Source organism: Cherax quadricarinatus, unplaced genomic scaffold (genome assembly GCF_038502225.1).
Source record: "Cherax quadricarinatus isolate ZL_2023a unplaced genomic scaffold, ASM3850222v1 Contig1100, whole genome shotgun sequence".
NCBI classification, from domain to species: Eukaryota; Metazoa; Arthropoda; class Malacostraca; order Decapoda; family Parastacidae; genus Cherax; species Cherax quadricarinatus.
In genome coordinates, this window is record NW_027196126.1 from 41,152 (window position 1) to 65,676 (window position 24,525).

Below are 24,525 nucleotides of genomic sequence, written 5' to 3' on the forward strand. Positions count from 1 at the left end.
ATGGAGGCAAAGAAGGGAATGTATGAAAGTATACTAGTACCAACACTTACATGGGTGTGAAGCTTGGGTTGTAAATGCTACAGCGAGGAGGCGGTGGACATGTCCCGTCTAAGGGCAATGTGTGGTGTAAATATTATGCAGAGAATTTGGAGTGTGGAAATTAGAAGATGGTGTGGAGTTAATAAAAGTATTAGTCAGAGGGCTGAAGAGGGGTTGTTGAGGTGGTTTGGTCATTTAGAGAGAATGGACCAAAGTAGAATGACATGGAGAATGTATAAATCTATAGGAGAAGGAAGGCAGGGTAGGGGTCATCCTCGAAAAGGTTGGAGGGAAGGGGTAAAGGTTTTGTGGGCGAGGGGCTTGGACTTTGAGCAAGCATGCGTGAGCGTGTTAGATAGGAGTGAATGGAGACGAATGGTATTTGATACCTGATGAGCTGTTGGAGTGTGAGCAGGGTAATATTTAGTGAAGGGATTCAGGGAAACCGGTTATTTTTATATAGCCGGACTTGAGTCCTGGAAATGGGAAGTACAGTGCCTGCACTTTAAAGGAATTTTTTTTTTTTTTTTCAAATATTCGGAACGTTACACAGGTGAACATAGATCTAAGTTTGGACAATTTAAGGGTTAAGACTTAGGTTTATTTTTTATACCAAGTCTTGAAATTTCTTTATCTTGAGTTATTAGCACATTAAGAGTATATGCAGTGTCTGTTTCAGGTACCTGCCTTCTCACTGCCTTCAGTAATACCAGGTGTAGGAGCTGTTGCACTGCAATATATATACATGTATATAGAATATTTTATAGAAAAAAAAATTTCATAGTTATATCAATTAGAAAGTAAAATTTGCATAACTTACTAGAAACAACTCTGGTTATTATAATAATATATCAAATCTATAGAGTCAAAGTGGCAGAACAGGCAGTGCCATTTGACGGGCCGGTATATTTTGGTGGAGTTCCTGAAATTTACAACATAGCTGCTGCTGCCTCGGCCACTGACACTAACTTCTACGGCTGTATTGGAGATGCTACTCTTAACAGCAAACTTGTCAACTTTGCTCAGAGTCAAGATCGATTCAATGCACATCTACAGAAGTGTCCTTTGCAGAAGAGTTCTTCAGTCTTTGAGAAGCCATCTGTTGGTATGGAAATAAGAAACATGCATGCTTTCAGTACTTTTTTATTATTTCTTAAGATTAAACGCATTCACTCAGTTGGAAAATGATTGAAAATAAATGCTCGATACCATGGTTGGGGATGGCTTCTGTAATATGGCTTCTGTACTAGTGTTGTTTTCTTCTGTAATGATTTTGTTTAAGACATTAATATTAAGAAAAGTGCAGTATGTTACATTTTTAAAAATGAAACTTGTTTACCTTGAGAAAAAATAGAAATGTGAAACACATGTAGTCAGAGCAAACTTTTTTTCATAGATATTGTTTTAGCCTAAATAATGCCTTATCAAATCTGTAGAATTGACATTGCATAAGATGAAATGCTATCTATTAAGGAAATTTCACACCGTTTTGTGGGGTTTCACATTTCTGTCTTTGGCTACTCATCCCTTACTATATTCTGAGAAAAATTAGTCAAATTGATATGCTTATGGAAATTTGATATTTTTCAAGTACATTCTTACCAGGGTAGTATCAATCAGACAAGGAAACACATTAACCATCACTCATTCTTATTTATTTTCTCAGAAGTGCATTGAATTCACAGGTCAGATGACACACTGAATTATAACATCCCACACATTCTTCATAGGATAGTCACTGTAGAACTTAAGTTTTGCTAATCGTTTTCTCAGAATCCCTTCATAAATATTAATGTTTGCTCCATTAGCATGTCTCCCCTATCATTTAACCCCTTCACTGTCTCTTATGTGAATCTATGTTATTGACGCCAGCATCATGCAGATTACGTATTAAGCACAGCTTCCACAAATATGCTATGAGTGGTAAATTTTTGCCTAGAAACAAGAGAATGGGTCTCCGCAGTGAGTGTTGGCAATTTTAATTCTGGAGGTTATGACACTGAAGGGGTTAAAGTTTTTTCACCCTCCTCTCATTCTGTGTGTATACCTACATCTTCCATCCACCCTTGATTTATGCACCCTGTTGGTCAACCTATCCTGCTTAACACTTTTTAATTGACCGAACCATGCTTTGAATCATTCTTTTCACACCATCAGACTGTTATTTCTTCACTTTTTATTCTCTGCATAATATTCACACTACACACTGCTCTCAACCGTATCCACTGCCTCCAGCCTTTGTATTGCTGCAGCATTCAAAGACGATGCCTCACATTTACTTTTTGTATTGGCACCACAATTGCCTGATATGTCAGGGATAGCTATGCCCTCCTAAGAGTCTTTTATGTAGGTAGGCTCTTTGTTTAACCCTTTCAGTGTCATGACCTCTGAAATTAAAAGTGCTGACAGTGTCACAATTTTTTAAAAAGAAAAATTATCTACTGGAATGGTAGATAATTTTATGGTAAACTTATGGAATTACAAAAGCAAAAAGTTGGTAGTCTGGGCACAATTTATGCATAGGTGATTTCACCCACTTTAAGTCTTATTTTAAGCCAGTTTCAGTGCTCAAATCGATCTACTTGTTGTGATAGAAACACAGGCCTTATCTCTAGGCTTTATTGAACATAGAATCTTCATAGTACTTCTGCAACAACAAAATATAATGACTAGTACATCTAATAATGGCTTCTACAGGGATGGTGATGTCTTGCATATGTCAAGAGAAAAGTTATAACTACAGGCCACATATTTAAACTCACCATGTAATCTGCATCACTAATATAGGGATAGTAGAAGAGAAGAGAATCACACACCAAGTGTTGGCGCCCATGACACAAACCAAACTGTTGTTGTTGTTAAGGGCCCCGAGAGGTGGTGCAGTATTATCCTGCTGCTGCTCCCCACAGGAGCAGTATCACTACAATCTCCCCCTTCTAAAATATCAGAGACAGTAATCTCCCAAACTGTTAGGTGGGCGACGTACATGTCCCGACCTTCGTAGCCCTTGAGCCTCTTCACCAGGTTCAATATTTTCCAGCGGGGTTTGACTAACTGCTGGAGCAGAATCCTCTATTTCCGTAGGGGTAGTCTCAAGGGGCTTTCCAGGAGAAAACGAAGCATCTTTCACATCTATTGGTGTATCTTGAGATTCCACACTAATGGGGATTTCAACTGGGGCTAAATGTCTTGTAGATACTGTAGTCTCTTCACCATTTTGGTAGCGAATGTGGGCATAATGTGGATTAGCTTGCAGGAGCTCTACCTCTTCCACTAAAGGATCCGTCTTGTTCATCCTACGGTGACTCTTCAGGAGAACGGGTCCAGGATGACATAACCAAGTGGGCACGGAGGCTCCCGTAGAAGAACGACGTGAATAGTTGAGGAGTCTTTCATGAGGGGTTGCATTAGTAGCTGTGCACAGCAATGATCTAATAGAGTGAAGAGCATCAGGTAGGACAGTTTGCCAGTGTTGAACAGGTAGATTGCGCGACTTCAATGTCATTGTAACTGCCTTCCATATAGTACCATTGAACCGCTCCACTTGACCATTGCCTTGAGGGTTGTAGCTTGTTGTTCTGCTGCAGGCAATACCTTTGCTAGACAAAAACTCCTGAAGTTCGTTACTCATGAACGAGGATCCCCTGTCTGAATGGATATAAGCTGGCATACCAAAAATAGAGAACAACTGTGAAAGACAACTAATAACAGTTGAAGCAGTCATATTTGCACAGGGGAATACAAAGGGAAACCTTGAATATTCATCTACTATGTTAAGGAAATACCTATTCTGATTTGTGCTTGGTAGAGGTCCTTTGAAATCTATATTCAGTCTCTCGAAAGGCTGGGTGGATTTTATGAGATGAGTCTTCTCTGGCTGATGAAAGTTTGGCTTGCACTCTGCACATACTCTGCATGCTCTGATCACTTGTCGCACATCTTCCACTGAGTAGGGCATGTTCTTCGATTTGACAAAATGGTACAGGCGTGTAACTCCTGGGTGACACAAAGCCTTGTGGAGAGCTGAGAGTGATTGTAAATCATGACATGCTGCTCCACAGTGGGACCTAGAGAATGCATCAGGTGAGATGTTCTCTTGACCCGGTCGGTACAGAATATCAAAGTCATAACACGATAGTTCCATCCTCCAGCGTAATATTTTGTCATTCTTTATCCTACTTTTGTGCTTCTTGTCGAACATGTACATCACGGACCGTTGGTCAGTCCTTATGGTGAAATGTCTACCAGTTAAATAATGCCTCCAGTGGCGAACTGCTTCTATGATGGCCTGGGCTTCCTTTTCTACAGCAGCGTAACATTTCTCTGATCCTTGAAAAGTTCTCGAAAAGAAGGCTACTGGTCGTCCTGCCTGAGACAAGACTGCAGCAATGGCAATGTCAGATGCATCCGTTTCCACTTCGAATGGTAGGGATTCATCAATGGCTTGAACTACTGAGTTTTCAATGTCTTGTTTGAGAGTATAGAAAGCGGCTTCTGCTTCCTTTGTCACAGGAAATGTGGTAGCACTCAATGGGCGGACTTTATTTGAATAGTTGTAGATCCATTGTGAGTAATAAGCAAAGAGACCAAGAGTTCTTCGGAGTGACTTTTTGTCTTGAGGCATTGGAAGTTCCCGTAGAGGTCGTAGTCGTTCAGGGTCTGGGAATATTGAACCTCCTTCCACTACATAACCAAGGATGCTAAGCCTTTTAGTTGAAAAAGTGCACTTTTCCTCATTGTAACTGATATTTTGCTTCTTGGCGGCTTCCAAAAACTTATCAAGGTTTGCATCATGTTCCTCCTGGGTCTTGCCACAAATGGTAACATTATCTAAATACGCATAAGTTCCCATGAGTTGCTCTTCCTGAATGAGTGAATCCATAATTCGTTGGAAGCAGGCTACCCCATTGGTGACTCCAAAAGGGACTCTGGTAAACTGATACAGGCCATCACTAGCCTGAAATGCTGTGTATGGTTTATCTTCATTCCTTATAGGGACTTGATGATAGGCACTCTGTAGATCAATTGTGCTAAACACATAGTACTGAGCAATTTTGTTCACTGTATCATCAATTCGAGGTAGAGGGTACCCATCAAGAAGTGTAAATTTGTTGATTGTCTCAGAGTAATCGATAGCCAGTCTCCGTTTCCTATAATCATCTTTAACAACAACAACCTGTGCACGCCAAGGGGAATTACTCGGTTCTATAATACCCTCCTTCAGCAGCCTCTGAGTTTCTTTCTCAATGAACATCCGATCCTCATAAGAATAGCGGCGTGACTTAGCTGATATAGGATGGCAATCCGCGGTAAGATTTGCAAACAGCTTTGGTGGGTCTACCCTTAAAGTGCTAAGTCCACAGACAACAAGAGGAGGCAGTTCACCTCCATATGTTAAGGTGACACTACCATGCAGCTTCTGAAAGTCCTGACCAAGGATAACATCAGAGCACAGTTGTGGCAGAATAGCTAAATGTACATCTTGATAATCCTTTCCATTAACTCTGAGATTTACCTTACAAAACCCTAAGGTCTGAATAGAGAGAGATGTTGATGCCATGGAAACGGTACCTGATGAGTGATGTACAGTCAAGGAGTGGCGTTTAACTAAGTCAAGATTGATGAAACTCTCTGAGCTGCCACTATCAATAAGACCATCTACTTCTGTTCCTTTGATGAATACTTTCACAACTGCCTTTGACAGTGAATTTGGAGTAGCCGCAGAAGTCACTGTTGCTAGTGTCGCATGATCACTGGAATGTGTGGAGGCACTAGCTCTTGTTGATGCATTAGCACGACATACTTTAGCAAAGTGACCTTTCTTGTGGCATTTACGGCACATTGCTTCACGAGCAGGACACTTTGGACGTGGATGTCTTGAAAAACCACAAAAGAAACACACCGTACCTGCTGCTGCTGTCACTGAGGCAGGTTCCACAGTAACTTCATTGTAAGAGTCTTGGTCAGGAATTGCAGCACTTACCACTCGAGAAGGCTGAGTGGTACTGTATACTTCAGAATTCTTCTGGGCTGAATCTAGAGCTCTTGCCTGGTCAAAGGCAGCGGCTAAGTCGAGAGTTTTATTCTCCAATAAACGCTGCCTTATTATTGGTGATTGCAGGCCACTGATAAAAGCATCCCTGATGGACTCTTCACAATACTGAGCAGCTGTCACTGCTTGGAAGTGACAGTCCTTACCTAAAATTTTCAGTGCTTGAAAGTATTCCTCTAAGGATTCATCAATCTGCTGGCGGCGAGTTGCAAGGCGATAGCGTGCAAAGATTTCATTTGTAGGTTTAATATACTGAGACTTGAGGGTTTTGATAGCATCTTCGTAGGTATTACACTCAGAAATAGCCTCATATATCTTAGGTGACACAAAATTGATGAGCAGACTTAGTTTATCTAGATCTGTTTTAGGAAGGGCTCCCAAGAAGTTTTCGAAAGTCTTAAACCAGTGTTTCCATTCCTGAGCAGCCGTTGATAAGCTGGGGTCACAGTCTAGTCTCTCAGGTTTCAATAAACGCTCCATGTTGTGATGTAGTCTAGCGCAGGATCACCACCAGGTAGCCCAGGATTCTATGTTCAATAAATTGTTGTGATAGAAACACAGGCCTTATCTCTAGGCTTTATTGAACATAGAATCTTCATAGTACTTCTGCAACAACAAAATATAATGACTAGTACATCTAATAATGGCTTCTACAGGGATGGTGATGTCTTGCATATGTCAAGAGAAAAGTTATAACTACAGGCCACATATTTAAACTCACCATGTAATCTGCATCACTAATATAGGGATAGTAGAAGAGAAGAGAATCACACACCAAGTGTTGGCGCCCATGACACAAACCAAACTGTTGTTGTTGTTAAGGGCCCCGAGAGGTGGTGCAGTATTATCCTGCTGCTGCTCCCCACAGGAGCAGTATCACTACACTACTTCATAACTATTTTGCTAATTTGTCTTCCATTCTATCGATTGTTTGCAAGAAACTGCCCGTTCATCTACAGGACAGCCCCACTTACACAGCAGTTTAGGGTCCAGGCTACTGCTGTACGGTGAAACATAGTAAAACAGCCATTTTTCACTTTCAAGTGCATATGCCTGATAACACGTTTACAGTATCATATATTAACTAAGCAACAGTGCATTTATATGCACCTAGGAGTCAATGGAGACAAAGAACTTTGTCCATGGAAGCAAAGAGGGAAATGTACGAGAGTATAGTTATACCACCAATGCTCTTATATGGGTGTGAAGCATCGGTAGTGAATGTCGCAACGAGGAGAAGGCTGGAGGCGGTGGAGATGTCATGTCTGAGGGCAATGTGTGGTGTGAATATAATGCAGAGAATTTGTATTTTGGAAATTAGGAGGTGTAGGTTTACCAAAACTATTATCTGGATGGCTGAGGAGGGGTTGTTGAGGTGGTTCAGACATGTAGAGAGGATGGAACAAACTGGAATGACTTCAAGAGTGTATTAATCTGTAGTGGAGGGAAGGCGTGGTAGGGGTCAGCGTAGGTAAGGTTGGAGGGAAGGGGTAAAGGAGGTTTTGTGTGCGAGGGGCTTGGACTTCCAGCAAGCATGCGTGAGTGCGTTAGATAGGAGCAAATGGAGCCAAATGGTTTTTAGGACTTGATGTGCTGTTGAAGTGTGACCAAGGTAACATTTATGAAAGGATTCAGGGTAACAGGCAGGCCAGATTTGAGTCCTGGATTGTTATTCTTATAAACCTCCACCTCTGACTACCTTGCATTAGTATTAAGATACAATAAAGATTTATTAAAAAGATAACCACTCTTATCTTGTTTAGACTTTAGTAGATTTAAGTATTAGGATTAGTCTGCCCGAAATGCCCTGGCATGATAGTGGCTTTCTTCGTACTTAGCAAATCACAATTGTAATTACACATTGTAACCTTTGCAAAGAAATAAAATCTATCGTTTTTTATTTTTATTTTTTTTTTATTATCACACTGGCCGATTCCCACCAAGGCAGGGTGGCCCGAAAAAGAAAAACTTTCACCATCATTCACTCCATCACTGTCTTGCCAGAAGGGTGCTTTACACTACAGTTTTTAAACTGCAACATTAACACCCCCTCCTTCAGAGTGCAGGCACTGTACTTCCCATCTCCAGGACTCAAGTCTGGCCTGCCAGTTTCCCTGAACCCCTTCATAAATGTTACTTTGCTCACACTCCAACAGCACGTCGTATTAAAAACCATTTGTCTCCATTCACTCCTATCAAACATGCTCACGCATGCCTGCTGGAAGTCCAAGCCCCTCGCACACAAAACCTCCTTTACCCCCTCTCTCCAACCTTTCCTAGGCTGACCCCTACCCCGCCTTCCTTCCACTACAGACTGATACACTCTTGAAGTCATTCTGTTTCGCTCCCATTCTCTCTACATGTCCGAATCCACCTCAACAACCCTTCCTCAGCCCTCTGGACAACAGTTTTGGTAATCCAGCACCTCCTCCTAACTTCCAAACTACGAATTCTCTGCATTATATTCAACTTATATTTAACTTATAGTGAGTGGTAAATATATCTGTTGTAGGAAATCTGAATGAACGAAGAGTGGGTATAAGTGGAAAACCGCTTGCATTAGCGAAGTGCTGTAAAGTGAAGCACTGTAAAGCAGGACTCTCCTCTATCAGAACTACCCCATAAAGTGCTGTAAAGTGAAGCACTGTAAAGCAGGACTCTCCTCTATCAGAACTACCCCATAAAGTGCTGTAAAGTGAAGCACTGTAAAGCAGGACTCTCCTCTATCAGAACTACCCCCATAAAGTGCTGTAAAATGAAGCACTGTAAAGCAGGACTCTCCCTATCAGAACTACCCCTCCCCATAAAGTGCTGTAAAGTGAAGCACTGTAAAGCAGGACTCTCCTCTATCAGAACTACCCCATAAAGTGCTGTAAAGTGAAGCACTGTAAAGCAGGACTCCTCTCTATCAGAACTACCCCATAAAGTGCTGTGAAAGTGAAGCACTGTAAAGCAGGACTCTCCTCTATCAGAACTATCCCCATAAAGTGCACAGAAAACTGTAATTTGGCCAATTTTTACATAAACCTCAATAAATTTCAATCTGAAAGTAGAGTTAAAAATAAACACTGTAGGCATTCCTGACACTAAAGCAACTTTTTCTTTGTTCATTAATCATGTTCCCGTATCTTTTCTGTATAGCACTTGCCATGCATTTTTTCCATCACACAAAATCCAAGTTTTACCCTATTTCTCAGACAAAATATAATAAAGAATAATTGGTCATGATTTAGGCCATCCCAATAATTGAAGCACACCTAGTATAACCCTATAATATACACCAGGGAAGGGGGGTTAAGAAAAATCTAAAAACATATTTCCACTTTGAGGCTTATTTCAAGCTACATCTTGTCTGAAACTGACCAAAATCATCTGTGTTTCACTAATATGATTTCCAGTCTGTCAAGTGATATCAAGAAACAAACAGTAAAACTATGAAATTACCCTAGAAAACACCTCTGAGTAGCTGTTTTAACACAGTCTGAGGTCTGCTTTTCCCATCATGCACTGCATGGGGAAGGATTTTTTTATATTGGTCACACCCACTACACAGACCCATTCTCTTATGTCTAGGCCAAAATTTACTGCTTACAGCATATATGAGGATGCTGTGCTTAAAATGCAGATCTACTGGCATGCAGGAGACGGTGAAAGAGCTGTGCTGGTCATAAATACAAGTGGTAAATGCATTTGTTGAACACTGTACATATGCATACCAAAATCAAAATCCAGATCTTTATTATAATGAAGTACAGTATACAATTCATTTAGTAATAAGTAACAAGTTTAGCTGACTCAATAATGAGCCATTGAGTTATTCTCCACTGTTTCCTCTCTTAGTATATTAGTGTTATAGCATGCCAGAAACATTGTATACCATTGCATCAAGAGTATGTAGAAGACTTGATGAAGCATGTGTCTAGACTTAGTGTATTTATGAAGTTATTCAACAAAACACAGCTGTAAATAATAATTATAACTCATTGAAGATTAATGCAAATGTGATGCTTCTTGCTATAATGTATCATATTGCTCATTTCTGTAAAGATTTTTATTAGTGGTAGAAAACAGATACTGATTACTGAAGCCATCCCCACCTGCTTAATAAAGACAGTTATTGTTAATCTCTTACTTATGCTCCTTGCTAATATTAGTATTTTTTTTTTTTGTACTGCATGTTAGTTTTGCTATTAAGCATATAGTTAGACAGTTCTGGATGCACATACACAAGGTCTCCAAACTTATGAGCAAGTTGTGCTACAGGTTTTCAACTTAAAAAAATTTGTTTGTATAGAAATATCAGTATAGTGAATATCTAGACACAATATGCATAAAAAGCTTTTATTGGAGGGCATCATTTTGGTCAGGGTTGAACTATATCAAAAGTCATGATGAAGCTCAACTCTTAAACATTATTTTAATGAAAGCTTCTTTTGCAAAGTCTCTGCACACATACCCATTGTCATTAAGCCTGTACATGTAGTTCAATGGTGGATTGTATACACCAAGAGGTTCATTAAATTCCTCTTAAGAAAGCATTCTTGATGGGTAGTGAATAGGTTCTGTGCAGCTTTAATAACCATCCATTGTTTTACACGTACTTATACCAGTGCCAGGCATTTATACAACCTTAATTAGTTCAAAAGTGCACTGATTGTAAGTACGAATGTAACTTGTGGCATTTGTAAATTGGTGACCTTGTGTATTGCTTTAATCTTTTGTTTTATAATATTATTTTCGTCAGAGTGAGAATCAGTTGTGCGTGTTGGGTGTATAAAGAAGCTGAAGACTGAATTACTAAACATACAGGTCCACATAAGGGCAAATTTCTGCCAGCACTTGCATTGCCGTGATGCTAATTCTGCCTTTCGTTTGCTGCTTGTTTCTGTGAATGATGACCTTGGGGCTGCAGGACGAGAAGTAGCGAGTACCAACGTTAGTGGCTACGAAGATATTCCCATCATCGCCGAACAGCCCACTTTGCCACCAGTGGTGGAAGTGGATGTTGAGTCAACCCCTCACCCTCCCTTATATACTTCCTCTACCACTGAGGATATACACACCCTCCCCTCATCCCTATCTACTACTACTACTACTATTGCTGATACTGAATCATCTACCACCACTACAGATACAGGTAGCTGGTATTCAAAGTATTTTCAAGATATTCTATTATTTTTATATACAGTTAACATAATATCAACCTTGCCCTTTACATTATTATAATAAGTAGAGCAAACAGTAGTGGCATCAGCCACCATTATCATTGCATCCTCCCACCCCTTATTGCTCTCTCTCTCTGCCTCTGTCTCTCTCTCTCTCTGTCTACACAGGGTTTGACAAGGTTAAGGATCCCTAGCTTTATTGACAAGCTATTTACAGGTTAAGGATTCCTAACTTATTGGCAAGCTAAGAGCTCTCTCTCTGTCCGTCTCTCTCTCTCTCTCTGTCCGTCTCTCTGCTCTGTCCATCTCTCTCTCTCTCTCTCTCTCTCTCTCTCTCTCTCTCTCTCTCTCTCTCTCTCTCTCTCTCTCTCCGTCCTCTCTCTCTCTCTCTCTCTGTCCGTCTCTCTCTCTCTCTCTCCCTCTCTCTCTCTCCCTCTCTCTCTCTCTCTCTCTCTCTCTCTCTCTCTCTCTCTCTCTCCCCCCCATCTTTTTTTTTTATGAAGGGTTTGACAAGGTTAGGTTAAGGATCCCTTGCTTTATTGACAAGCTATTTACAAGTTAAAGATTCCTAACTTTATTGGCAAGCTAAGAGCTGTTATTTACATCAGCTCATTTGAAAGCATTTTTATTGTTATGAAACATACAAGTAGGGAACAGGATGAAGTTGGAGCCATCTGTGGGCCAGCATTGTCATCTGATCAACTGGCTTTATCTCGTTGACATCATTATGCTGTACGAATGTGTTCCAGACTCGAGTCATCCTGGGAATAAATGATCTCAGATGGAGTGATGTTCTGGAGAAGGGTACAGCCAGAGTGAAGTTGCTGCTTTCTGCCCATCTTGTGGTATAGAAACTTGCTTCACACTGTCTGTCTGTCTGTCTGTCTGTCTGTCACTCTGTCTCTCTGTCTCTCTCTCTGTCACTCTCTCTCTCTGTCTCTCTCTCTGTCTATCTCTCTGTCTCTGTCTCTCTCTCTCTCTTTTTTACACAGGGTTTGACAAGGTTAAGGATCCCTAGCTTTATTGACAAGCTATTTACAGGTTAAGGATTCCTAACTTTATTGGCAAGCTAAGAGCTGTTACCTGCATCAGCTCATTGGAAAGCATTTTGATTATTATGAAACATACAAGTAGGGAGCAGGATGAAGTTGGAGCCATCTGCAGGCCAGCATTTTCATCTGATCAACTGACTTTATCTTGTTGACATCACAATGCTGTACGAATGTGTTCCAGACTCGATTCATTCTGGGGATAAATGATCTCAGATGAAGTGATATTCTGGAGAAGGGTACAGCCAGAGTGAAGTTGCTGCTTTCTGCCCGTCTTGTGGTATAGAAGCTTGCTTCACTCTGTCCTCGAAGTGGATCCAAGTGTGGTACTTTGACAATATTGGCCTTGTATATAACAGTAAGGCCACCCACATCTCTCCTGTGTTGAAGGCTCTGCTGACTCTCTCCCTCTCCTTCCCTCTCCTTCTCCCCTCTCCTTCCCTCTCCTTCCCCCCTCTCCTTCCCTCTCATTCTGTCTCCTTCCCCCCTCTCCTTCCCCCTCTCCTTCCCCCCCTCTCCTTCCCCCCCTCTCCGTCCCCCCCTCTCCTTCCCCCCCTCTCCTTCCCTCTCTCCCTCTCCCTCTTTTTTTTTTTTTTAACACAGGATTTGACAAGGTTAAGGTTCCCTAGCTTTATTAACAAGCTATTTACAGGTTAAAGATTCATAACTTTATTGGCAAGCTAAGAGCTGTTACCTACATCAGCTCATTTGAAAGCATTTTTATTGTTATGAGACATACAACTAGGGAACAGGATGAAGTTGGAGCCATCTGTGGGCCAGCATTTTCATTTGATCAACTGACTTTATCTCGTATACATCATTATGCTGTACGAATATGTTCCAGACTCGATTCATTCTGGGGATAAATGATCTCAGATGAAGTGATGTTCTGGAGAAGGGTACAGCCAGAGTGAAGTTGCTGCTTTCTGCCCGTCTTGTGGCATACAAGCTTTTTTCACGCTGTCCTCAAAGTGGATCCAAGTGTGGTACTTTGACAATATTGGCCTTGTACATAACAGTAAGCCCACCCACATCCCTCCTGTGTTGAAAGCTCTGCTGAAATGACAGATCTATCCAGGATGGGTCCAGGCGAGAGATGAGACGTCTTGCTCTGTTCTCCACTCTGTCAAGCAGTCGCAGATGAGAGGGGGGGCAGGCAAACTAAGAAAGTGGAGCATACTCAAGGTGTGATCGTACTTGTGCCTCGTTCTATAATCTTGCAACCTCTACTGTCAAGCTGATGCGAGATACGGCGAAGTGCTGTAAGCTTCCTGGCTGCCTTGTTTGCTAGATTTACAACATGGTTCTTCATGGTTAGTATGGAGTCAAATTTCACCCCAAGGATATCAACTTCTCCAGGTGCCAACACCCTCCCATTCATCCTTACGACTGCACCAGCATTACCATCATAGTGCCTAGAGACGATCATCATTTGCGTTTTCTCAGGTGCAAATGTTACTTGCCATCTATTTCCCCAAGCTGATATAGCTCTTAGCTGGTGATTGATGTAGCTTAGAACAGCTGGCATTTCTTCTCTTGGATAAGTGAATGTCAGTGTACAGTCATCTGCATATGCATGTGATTCTGGGATGAGATGAAGAAGGTCGTTGAAGTAGACATTCCATAACAATGGTCCCAGCACGCTTCCTTGTGGAACACTTGCCCCAGTAGGATGTCTTGCTGATTCCATTCCATTGAGAACTACACTTAGAGATCTACCATGAAGGTAATCACTGAGGAGACATAGTGTAGATCCTGCAATTCCCAGTTCTTGAAGTTTTGCTAAGATGCCCTGGTGCCACACCCGGTCGAAAGCACCAGCAATATCCAGTGCTACCACACAGCTGACTTTGGATTCATCCAGTGACTGGTGCCACTTAGTGGAGAGGTTTAACAACAGATCAGCAGCAAAGTAACCTTTCCTGAAGCCATATTGACGATCACAAAGTAGTGAGTGGTAGTCAAAAAACTCTGTCATTTGTCTTGAGATTATTGTCTCAAGGATCTTACCAGTGATTGACAGGAGTGACACTGGTCTGTAGTTGCTGATTTCTGCTCTGCTCTTCTTTTTGTGAACAGGGAATACATTTGCCTCTTTCCACAGAGAGGGCCAATTACACTGTACTTGGCAGTGCTGAAAGATGCGAGGTAGAGGTGCTGCTAGCTGGTCTGCACATCTTCTCAGCAATCTTGGGCTCAACTTGTCTGGGCCTACAGCCTTTTCTTGGTCAAGCGATTTAAGAAGGAAATGCACCTCCTCCTGCCTTATTGTCACCACTGACAGTTTTGACATAGTTCTTGCAGCTAGCCAAGGAGGGTCCCTTGCTGGATCAGGAGCTTGCATTTTGGTAGCAAAGTGTTCAGCAAAGAGGTCTGCCTTCTCTTGACTACTAGTAGAGGTGGTCCCATCCTGTCGATTTTGAGGTGGAATGAGTTCATCAGGCAGATAACCTTGTCTGTCCTTGACCAGGGACCACCAGGTTTTGGAGCTTACCCTACCTGATGCTAGCTTTCTTTTTGTGTCCACCTCCCATTTAGCAATGGCCTACTTTTGAACGTCACCCATATGCCTACAGGCTTGCCTGTGCAAGTTCCTGTTATAGGTGGTAGGATGTCTCTTATACCTTTGCCATGCTTTGTACTTAGCAGTAGCAGCCTCTCTACAATGAAAGCCAAACCAAGGCTGATCTGTAGGCTTTGTCACATATTGCCGGTGAGGAATGTGTTCTTGTTGTAGATTAAGGATGTGTCCAGTGCAGGCTTTCACTTGGTTGTCAACATCCCCTTGGAGAAGAGCATTCCAATCGGTGGTGGTGAGCTCAGAGCAAAGGGCTGGCCAATTACCCCTCTCTCTCTCTCTCTCTCTCTCTCTCTCTCTCTCTCTCTGTCTCTGTCTCTCTGTCTCTCTCTCTGTCTCTCTCTCTGTCTCTCTCTCTGTCTCTCTCTCTGTCTGTCTCTCTCTCTCTCTCTCTCTCTCTCTCTCTCTCTCTCTCTCTCTCTCTCATTTTTACACAGGGTTTGACAATCTCTCTCTCTCACCCCCGCTCTCTCACCCTCTCTTTCTCACCTCTCTCGCTCTCTCACTCTCTTTCTCACCCTCTCTCTCTCACCCTCTCTCTCTCACCCTCTCGCTCTCACCCTCTCTCTCACCCTCTCACTCTCACCCTCTCACTCTCACCCTCTCACTCTCACCCTCTCACTCTCACCCTCACCCTCTCTCACCCTCTCTCTCACCCTCACTCTCACCCTCACTCACACCCTCTCTCTCTCTCTCACCACTCTCTCTCACCCTCTCTCTCACCCTCTCTCTCTCACCCTCTCTCTCCCTCACCCTCTTTCTCACCCTCTCTCCCTCAAGCTCTCTCCCTCACCCTCTCTCTCTCTCACCCTCTCTCTCTCTCACCCTCTCTCTCTATCTATCTATCTATATATATATATATATATATAATTTTTTTTTTTTTTTAACAAGTCGGCCGTCTCCCACCGAGGCAGGGTGACCCAAAAAGAAAGAAAATCCCCAAAAAGAAAATACTTTCATCATCATTCAACACTTTCACCTCACTCACACATCATCACTGTTTTTGCAGAGGTGCTCAGAACACAACAGTTTAGAAGCATATACATATAAAAATACACAATATATCCCTCCAAACTGCCAACATCCCAAACCCCTCCTTTAGAGTGCAGGCATTGTACTTCCCAATTCCAGGACTCAAGTCTGGCTATATAAAAATAACCGGTTTCCCTGAATCCCTTCACTAAATATTACCCTGCTCACATTACAACAGATCGTCAGGTCCCAAATACCATTCATCTCCAATCACTCCTATCGAACACGCTCATGCATATATACACACACACAGTGGGACCTCGGGATACGAACTTACTTCGTTCCAGGAGGCTGTTTGAATGCTGATACTGAATGAATTTGTTCCCTAAAGGAATAATGTAAATTAGATTAATTCATTTCAGACCCCCAAAAATACACTTACAAAAGCATTTACATAAATACACTTACATAATTGTTCGAGTTTTGAGGTGTTCGTATCCCAAGGTACCACTGTATATATATATAATGGTTTACAAGAGAGGGGAGTAAGTACTACAGTCACTGGAAGGTTTTATCATAGATTGAATATTGAAGATAGGACTCCATGAACTTAACTCTTCTTCTGTAGTTAGAAATACATAATTACTGTACATTATTTACATATTAATTCTTCTTTAAAAGCTGGCAGTCCATTATGTACCCAGGAATACATTCTAGCTGTTACTTTTGTAATAAAAGTTGTAAATGTAAGTATTATAAGTTGAGTTTGTTTATTCTACATAGTTTTATATATACGCCATGTTTTAATGACTCACTTCCGCTGACCCTTAGCTCTCTAATAAGTTTTTAAATGTTATTTTTGTATTACCTGTGTGAACACTACCATTTTTATTCAATCATTCACTCACAAGAATTGCATGTTATATTATAGAGTAGTATTGTTCAACTCTGTTCATTAATATGTTAATTATTTGGTTTTCAGTGTACGTAGTTAGTTTAATATATTTATTATGCACCCCATACCCATCCTATGGGCGGTAGTCAGAAGATTACAGAGGTACATAATGGGTCCAGGGACTGGGCCCCAGAGTTTTGATAGCTGAGCAAGTTACAAAGGCAATGAACTCCTGGTAGATCTGGTCACAATCATGACAAGTTACAAAGGTATTTACAGATTACAGAGGTATATACGTACTTAATTTATTTTTATTAACACGTTGGATATTTCCTGCCAATGTAGGATTATCTAAAGAAGGAAACATATTCACCATCATTCACTTAATAGCTGTCTTAACAGTTATTGAATATTGTAAAATATTACCCATAATAAATCCAAGTGACAAGATTTTGCTTCTCTTACTATACATTCTTTATTTAAAAAAATAGGCTTCAGGTTTGCATTTTTTATAAAATATAATTGTGTTATTAATTAGAAAACAAATTTTTTTGCTTACACCATCATTTTTTTTGCTTACACCATCATTTACAGTAGTATATAATGCAGACCTTAGACATTGATAGTACAGTGGACCCCCGCATAACGATTACCTCCGAATGCGACCAATTATGTAAGTGTATTTATGTAAGTGCGTTTGTACGTGTATGTTTAGGGGTCTGAAATGGACTAATCTACTTCACAATATTTCTTATGGGAACAAATTCGGTCAGTACTGGCACCTGAACACACTTCTGGAGTGAAAAAATATCGTTAACCGGGGGTCCACTGTATTATGTCTTCCAGACACAGAATAATACTACAGTCAACTTTAGTTTCTAAATAGTTTCTTTTTCATTTCCGACGCTTTGAGGGTTGGAAATCCTGATCTGAAATTTGCTCTGAATTTAAAAATAAAATTGTGAAATGATGGAGAATCTTTTTTTGAAGGTAATAAAACCAAGAGCATTAAATTTGATGAAAAATTTAACGGAATTTCGCTCTTGCAAAGTTAGCAGTCTCGGCGATATTTATGCATCAGTGATTTTGCCCACCTTGAGCCCTATTTTCAGCCAGTTCCACTGTTCTAGTCAACCAAATTTGTAGCTATTTCACTATTATTTCTTCTATTCTGTCAACTGAGTACAAGAAACAGCCCCTGTACCTAATTCAACTACCCAGTAAAGTGATCAGAAATTGATAGTAATTTGGCCAATTTCACACAGAATTAAAAAATTTACAATTTCAAAATAGGATCTAGAATAAACAGTGTAGAATTCCTGACACTAAAAAAAACGTTTCCTTTGTTCACTAGTAATGTTGTCAGGCCTCTGCTATATTATGCTTGCTTTCCATTTTGAAAGTTTATTAATATAAAAAATAAAAGATTTACTGTTACGAAGACTACTGCATTATTGTAAAAATTGTATAAATAATGTCACTGCATTTATGGACACATTAGGCTAACCAGTTGGATACATTTTTAACAAGTGACGTACAGTGGACCCTCCACCAACGATATTAATCCGTTCCTGAGAGCTCATCGTTAATCGAAAGAAATAATGGAAATCAAATTAATCCGTGTAAGACACCCAAAAGTATTGAAAAAAAAAAATTTATACCACATGAAATATTAATTTTAATACACACAAACTGAAGAAGACATGTACAGTTACATGATACTTACCTTTATTGAAGATCTGGTGATGATTGATGGGATGGGAGGAGGGGAGACTGTGGAGGGTGTTAGTGTTTAGAAGGGGAATCCCCTTCCATTAGGACTTGAGGTGGCAAGTCCTTTTCCGGGGTTGCTTCCCTTCTTCTTTTAATGCCACTAGGACCAGCTTGAGAGTCACTGGACCTCTGTCGCACAACATATCTGTCCATAGAGGCCTGTACCTCCCGTTCCTTTATGACATTCCTAAAGTGTTTCACAGCATTGTCAGTGTCACAATTAAACACTTGTTCAGGTTTCAATTCTTCACTGTCTATGTACTCCTTGAATTCCTGCACATATTTTTCAGCTGCTTATTGGTCCAAACTGGCAGCCTCACCATGCCTTATCACACTATGTATGCCACTACGATTCTTAAATCTCTCAAACCAACCTTTGCTGGCCTTAAATTCACTCACATCACCACTAGTTGCAGGCATTTTTTATAATTAAATCATCATGCAACTTCCTAGCCTTTTCATATATGATCGCTTGAGAGATGCTATCTCCTGCTATCTGTTTTTCGTTTATCCACACCAATAACAGCCTCTCAACATATTCGAGTACTTGCGATCTCAGTTTCAAAAACATAGTTGCACCTTTGGCAAGAACAGCTTCCTTGATTGCCGTTTTCTTGGCCACAATAGTAGCAATGGTTGATTGGGGTTTTGTGTACAACCTGGCCAGGTCGGAGACACACTCCACTTTCATACTTAGCAATGATCTCTTTCTCCATATCCATAGTAATTCTCACCCTTTTTGCTGTAGGGTTGGCACTAGAAGCTTTCTTGGGGCCCATGGTGACTTCATTTTGCAGGTGCAATCACTAAAAACGCTGTGATAATATGAAATGTTCCGATTGTATGTTTGGATGGGACCGCGGTGGCTGGCTGGCTTGTAAACACTGGCCACAAGTGGACGTGTCTCAGACGGAATGAATTGTGTTAGTCGAGTTTTTTAGCGCTAGTCGAGGCAAAATTTTTGCGTTAAAATGTATCACTAGTCGGATTTAACGTTAGACGATCCATCGTTGGTCGAGGGTCCACTGTAATTTGTTTACTCTGGAATGTTGGCAAAAATCAAACATTTCTGCTACTTTGAGCTCAATTTCAAGCTACTTTCAGTCCTGAAACCAATCAAAATTATCTCTATTTCTGTAATATATCTTCCATTCTGTCATATGAGACTAAGAAACCAAGAATACAACAATAAAAACCATACAAAAATACACCGCAAATTCACTATTGTAAACTAAAATCAGGGTCGCAGTTTTTTCCATTATGCACTGCTTGCTGTAGGATATTTTATATGGTGCATACTTACTGCATAGACCCATTTTTTCATATCACGGCCCAAATTTAAAACTTACAGCTTATCTGAGTGACCTGAACTCATGGCGTAGAACTATGGAACTGACTCAGGCTTCAAAGCCGTAGTACTACAAGACCAACCAGGTATATTTACTTTATCTTATAGGTATATTTACATATGACAGTTCTGACTGAGCAGTGACTGCACCAAAGGGAGGCAAACGCTCCAAATCCTCCCAAATACAAAATAACAACAACAGCAATAATAATAATAATAAGAATAAGAATAATAAGAATAGTAATAATAGTACTTGAAGTCCCTTATTCCTCTCTTCTAACCAGAGCATCATCCATAAGCCGGAGGTCTTCTACAATTGAAGAGGGTCTCAGTTGCAGGTTGAAATATATAGCTCCTGATCTGTTATTTCATTTTTCTCTCTCCGTGTGTATATATAGAATACATATAGTGAACATGCTATTTATAATGTTATACTTCTTTTCTTTCAACACACCGGCCATATCCCACCGAGGCAGGGTGGTCCAAAAGGAAAAAACGAAAGTTTCTCGTTTTACATTTAGTAATATACACAGGAGAAGGGGTTACTAGCCCCTTGCTTCTGGCATTTTAGTCGCCTCTTACAACACACATGGCTTATGGAGGAAGAATTCTGTTCCACTTCCCCATGGAGATAAGAAGAAATAAACAAGAACAAGAACTAGAAAGAAAATAGAAGAAAACCCAGAGGGGTATTCATGTATATATATGCTTGTACATGTATGTGTAGTGTGACCTAAGTGTAAGTAGAAGTAGCAAGACGTACCTGAAATCTTGCATGTTTATGAGACAGAAAAAAGGACACCAGCAATCCTACCATCATGTAAAATAATTACAGGCTTTCGTTTTACACTCACTTGGCAGGACGGTAGTACCTCCCTGGGCGGTTGTTGTCTACCAACCTACTACCTAGGAATGTTATACTTATCATATATTAAAAAGATTGCTTTATTTTTCTTAACAGAGGAAGTCCGTGCAGAAGTGTCACAGACATTTTTAAGTGATGGGTGTGCCTTGCCTGTAGAACCTGCTCAGGAGGAAGTGCCTACCACTGAAGGATTTAGATTTGGTGAGGAATAATATATTTTATGTTGCTTTATGTTTGCATATGCAAAGTTCTTACGGTAATTATCCATTACCAGTGAAACACCTGTATTAATTAATGTGATGGTGACTAATTAAGATATGTAGTACTATATAATGAAACTTTGATTTAACAGACTAAGAGGGGGAAGAAGGTGTGTCTTTGCAATTGTCCCTTAAATTTGAATGAGATTGTTTTGCCATAATCATAATAGTGGACTACATTGAATTTAAGGGTCTTTGTCCATTAAATACAAAATCAATTTACCCAGTAAACTGTAACACTAATGAATATTTCCAGATTAAATAGATTTTGCCTGTTGTTTCCTGATGTTGTTTAGCCACGGACTCTTGTCTATTAATTCCAAAACCTGTTATATAAGGGTTTGTTAAATCATGGTTTTACTATACTAGGTTATTTTAAATTTATTAATGTGGTGCTAGAGGAATTAGACCCAAGAGTAGCTGCTGGGGTAGGGGGATTACCAGGGAGGAGGCTTCATACAAGCTCAGGCTTGAATCAAGATAAAACAACCATATCGATAGCTTGCCTGTCTGCTCTTTTTAGATATAATTGTGGAGTAATGACAACTTACCAGTATCATGGAAATGTTGAATTGCTGCATTTATTAAATAGTCTTCAAGATATATGCATGTTCAATTGTTGGGGAAATAATATTTTTGTATTGGCAAAATAATGAGTGGCAATGAGAAGGATTTTGGAAACATCAAAGACCATGAGGAATATAAGAGAGAATTATTAGTGTGTAGATTATTATTATTATTACGTGTATTATTATTATTCTTGGGAAGTGCCAGACTTGTAGAAGTCATACAACACTTGAAGAATTGAAGGTAATCAGTTGTGATCCATGAAAGGAAAGGGTGGCTCTAAATTCTTAATCATGAGTCCTTCATAAGCATCCATCTGATTAATGTGTTAATGTTCTTAGTGTTGATCTTCACTCTTCTGTTTATAGGCCTCAGAGCATATGAACACAGAGTTTCAAGCAAGTGATGGTTGCCTTTGATGCTTCTGTAACTGTTATGGCTTGAGAAACATGAAGACTTTTGGTGAGGCTGGGAGTGCACCCACAGACAAAGTTGAGCCATTCAGATTAATGTTAATTGATCGGATAGATAGTGAGAAGCTCCTATCTCAGCTGTATAATGCTGATGAGACTGGTCTCTTTTGGAGTTCACTGCCTTCCAACATGCCTTTCAGCATGAAGAAAGAATATCAGGCCCTAAGCTCAATACAGACCACTTCTCAGTAATATGTTGTGCTAATGCTGATGGTTCTCACCATTTAAAATTGACAGTCACAGGCAAATCAGCATGGCATCATGCATTAAAGGATTGTGTGAATGAGTTGCTGGTAAATTATTACAAGGGTAAAATAATGTTGAGTTAACAGGGATGTATTTGGTGACTGGTTTTTAACATATTTCATACCTGAAGTACACAAGTACCAGCTAGAGATTCTAAAGCTAGATCCCAAGGATGTCAAAGCTATTCTGCTGCTTGATAATGTACCTGCTCACCCAAGAACTAAAAAGTTAAGCAGCATGTATGGTAAAATTAGGGCCATGTTTCTGGCCCCTCTATACCACTTCCCCAATCCAACCAGTGGATCAGGGAGTTATTACAGCCTGTACAGCCTTGTACCTAGACTGTACCAGTCTAGGTACAATGATGAAGTACCAGTAATGACTGAGGATGAAGATTTGGAAAGAGATGTTGGAGAACATCAAAAAGTATAACCTGAAGTCTGCCATCTTTAACCTTGAAGCATCATGGAAGGAACTTAAAAGAACAACATTAACGAATAGTTTGATTTTTTTTTTATATATAACCTTGGTACTGAGTTGAACTTTGAGGGGTTTGAGGCCACTGATTTTCATGTACCCTTTAGAGGGCAGGAGAAACAGAAGTTACAGAGAAAGATGTGTTGGCATGGCTAGAAGAAAATGATGGTTATCCTGGTTACCAGATGTTGAATGCTGAAGAAATTGCAGTGCAGTCTCATAGCACAGAAGAATAGAGTAGTGATAATGATGAAGAGATTGAAAGGCCTCCAGAACTGTCAGTTGTACGAGTTGTATTCTTGTTCTCATCAAGTACACTGACCTTTGACAAAAGCGAAGTGAAGGCCCATTATCCACACTTATGAATTCTTAGAGAATGTGTCATAAGGGACCACCATCAATGTGGCAAACAAATGAAGCTGGACACATTCTTTAAACTTATTACTTTTTCAACATCTTCCTATTCTCAGCTATCTGTCTTCTCAGCTATCAATGTTATTTTCACTGGTAGAGCTTTACAGCCTCTCAGAATAAAAATTATACTGAGTCACCACCATCCATCATGGCATTTTATACTTCATCTCTCATCCACGAAAAGGTAAATAAAATTACTGTAAATTATGTACAGTACTATAAATTACTAGAGTAGAGTGGTGTACTGTAGTACTACAGGTCACAGTACCAGTATCAGTAGTGTCCAGTTATTTTCTGTAACAGCAGTTACCAAGTTTATTAGCTCAGAAGGCAACCAGACTATCATAAAAAGTTAATTTCTTAATTCAGAAGTTTCGGACAATCACCATTATTGTACACCCCTCCCCCTTTAGTTCATTAATGAGAGAGAGTTTGCTGTATTGTATTTCTTTTGGTGCCATGGTTAATATCCAAGCATAAGATGTGGGTAATGAAAATATTAAAAATTATTTGGTAAACACAATAAGGCAGGTGATGCTGGAAAAAGCAACTACAGGTGGCACGGGTAAGGAGAGGAGCTGTGCCTCTCCACACACTCCACCCTTAGGCCCAACTAGGGTAGGGGAGTAAAGGGTAATCTACAGCTTGGATACCAAGACTGTGTAGTCTGATTCTTCCACACTTATGAAGTGTGCAAAAAAGAATTCACTTATTCAATCATCTTTAAACAAAATCCCCTTGTTTAGTGTCACTTGAGGGGTTTTATTGTATTAAAAATTACAGTTGTCACATAGAAGATATATTTTTGGAGCTGTTATTAGGATTGGGGTGTACAAGTTGTGTGTTAATTTGATGGTGAAATTTGCATGGTAATGAAAAAATATTATGAGTAATTTAGAAAATCTTTTTAATACCAAAATTTTTTATGTTATTGGAATGAAATGCTCTTCTGTACATCTTGTGATTTATTGTTTTTGGCTTTTCCTAATTTTAGTTTTTATTAATTCTTAAGCAAGGCCACTACTGTGGGTAAGTACAGCATAGAGTATAAACTTGGTAATAAATGTGACTAACATAGTGGGTATTAAAATGTAATTATAAAGGGAATTATAATGGCATATTCATCGCTAGTATTACTGCAGTGAGCAATAATTACTTATGCCCTCAAATGATATTCTAATTCATATTTAATCACACAATTTTTGCATCAAGCCACTGAATATTTTACTGAACTGGAAAAAATTATGAGTAAAGTAATTGATGTCCTGTGATTTTTTCATTACCATGAAAATTGTTCTTTAAATATATATCTAAAATGATACCTAATGTCAAATTTTAAAAGAGTATATCGC

At 40.0% G+C, this 24,525-nt stretch overlaps 1 protein-coding gene across 4 annotated transcripts in view; it reads left to right on the forward strand.

Annotated features, from left to right (window-relative positions):
- LOC138851589 (laminin subunit alpha-like) overlaps positions 1-24,525 on the forward strand; it is a gene marked incomplete at its 3' end in the record, with an annotated part of 94,103 nt that overhangs the window by 31,672 nt on the left and 37,906 nt on the right. For 2 of the 4 annotated variants that reach the window (XM_070080842.1, XM_070080843.1), the window contains 3 exon segments: positions 903-1,144; positions 11,004-11,228; positions 20,833-20,937. In XM_070080842.1, coding sequence (XP_069936943.1) covers positions 903-1,144; positions 11,004-11,228; positions 20,833-20,937 — 572 coding nt within the window. 4 annotated transcript variants of the gene reach the window in all.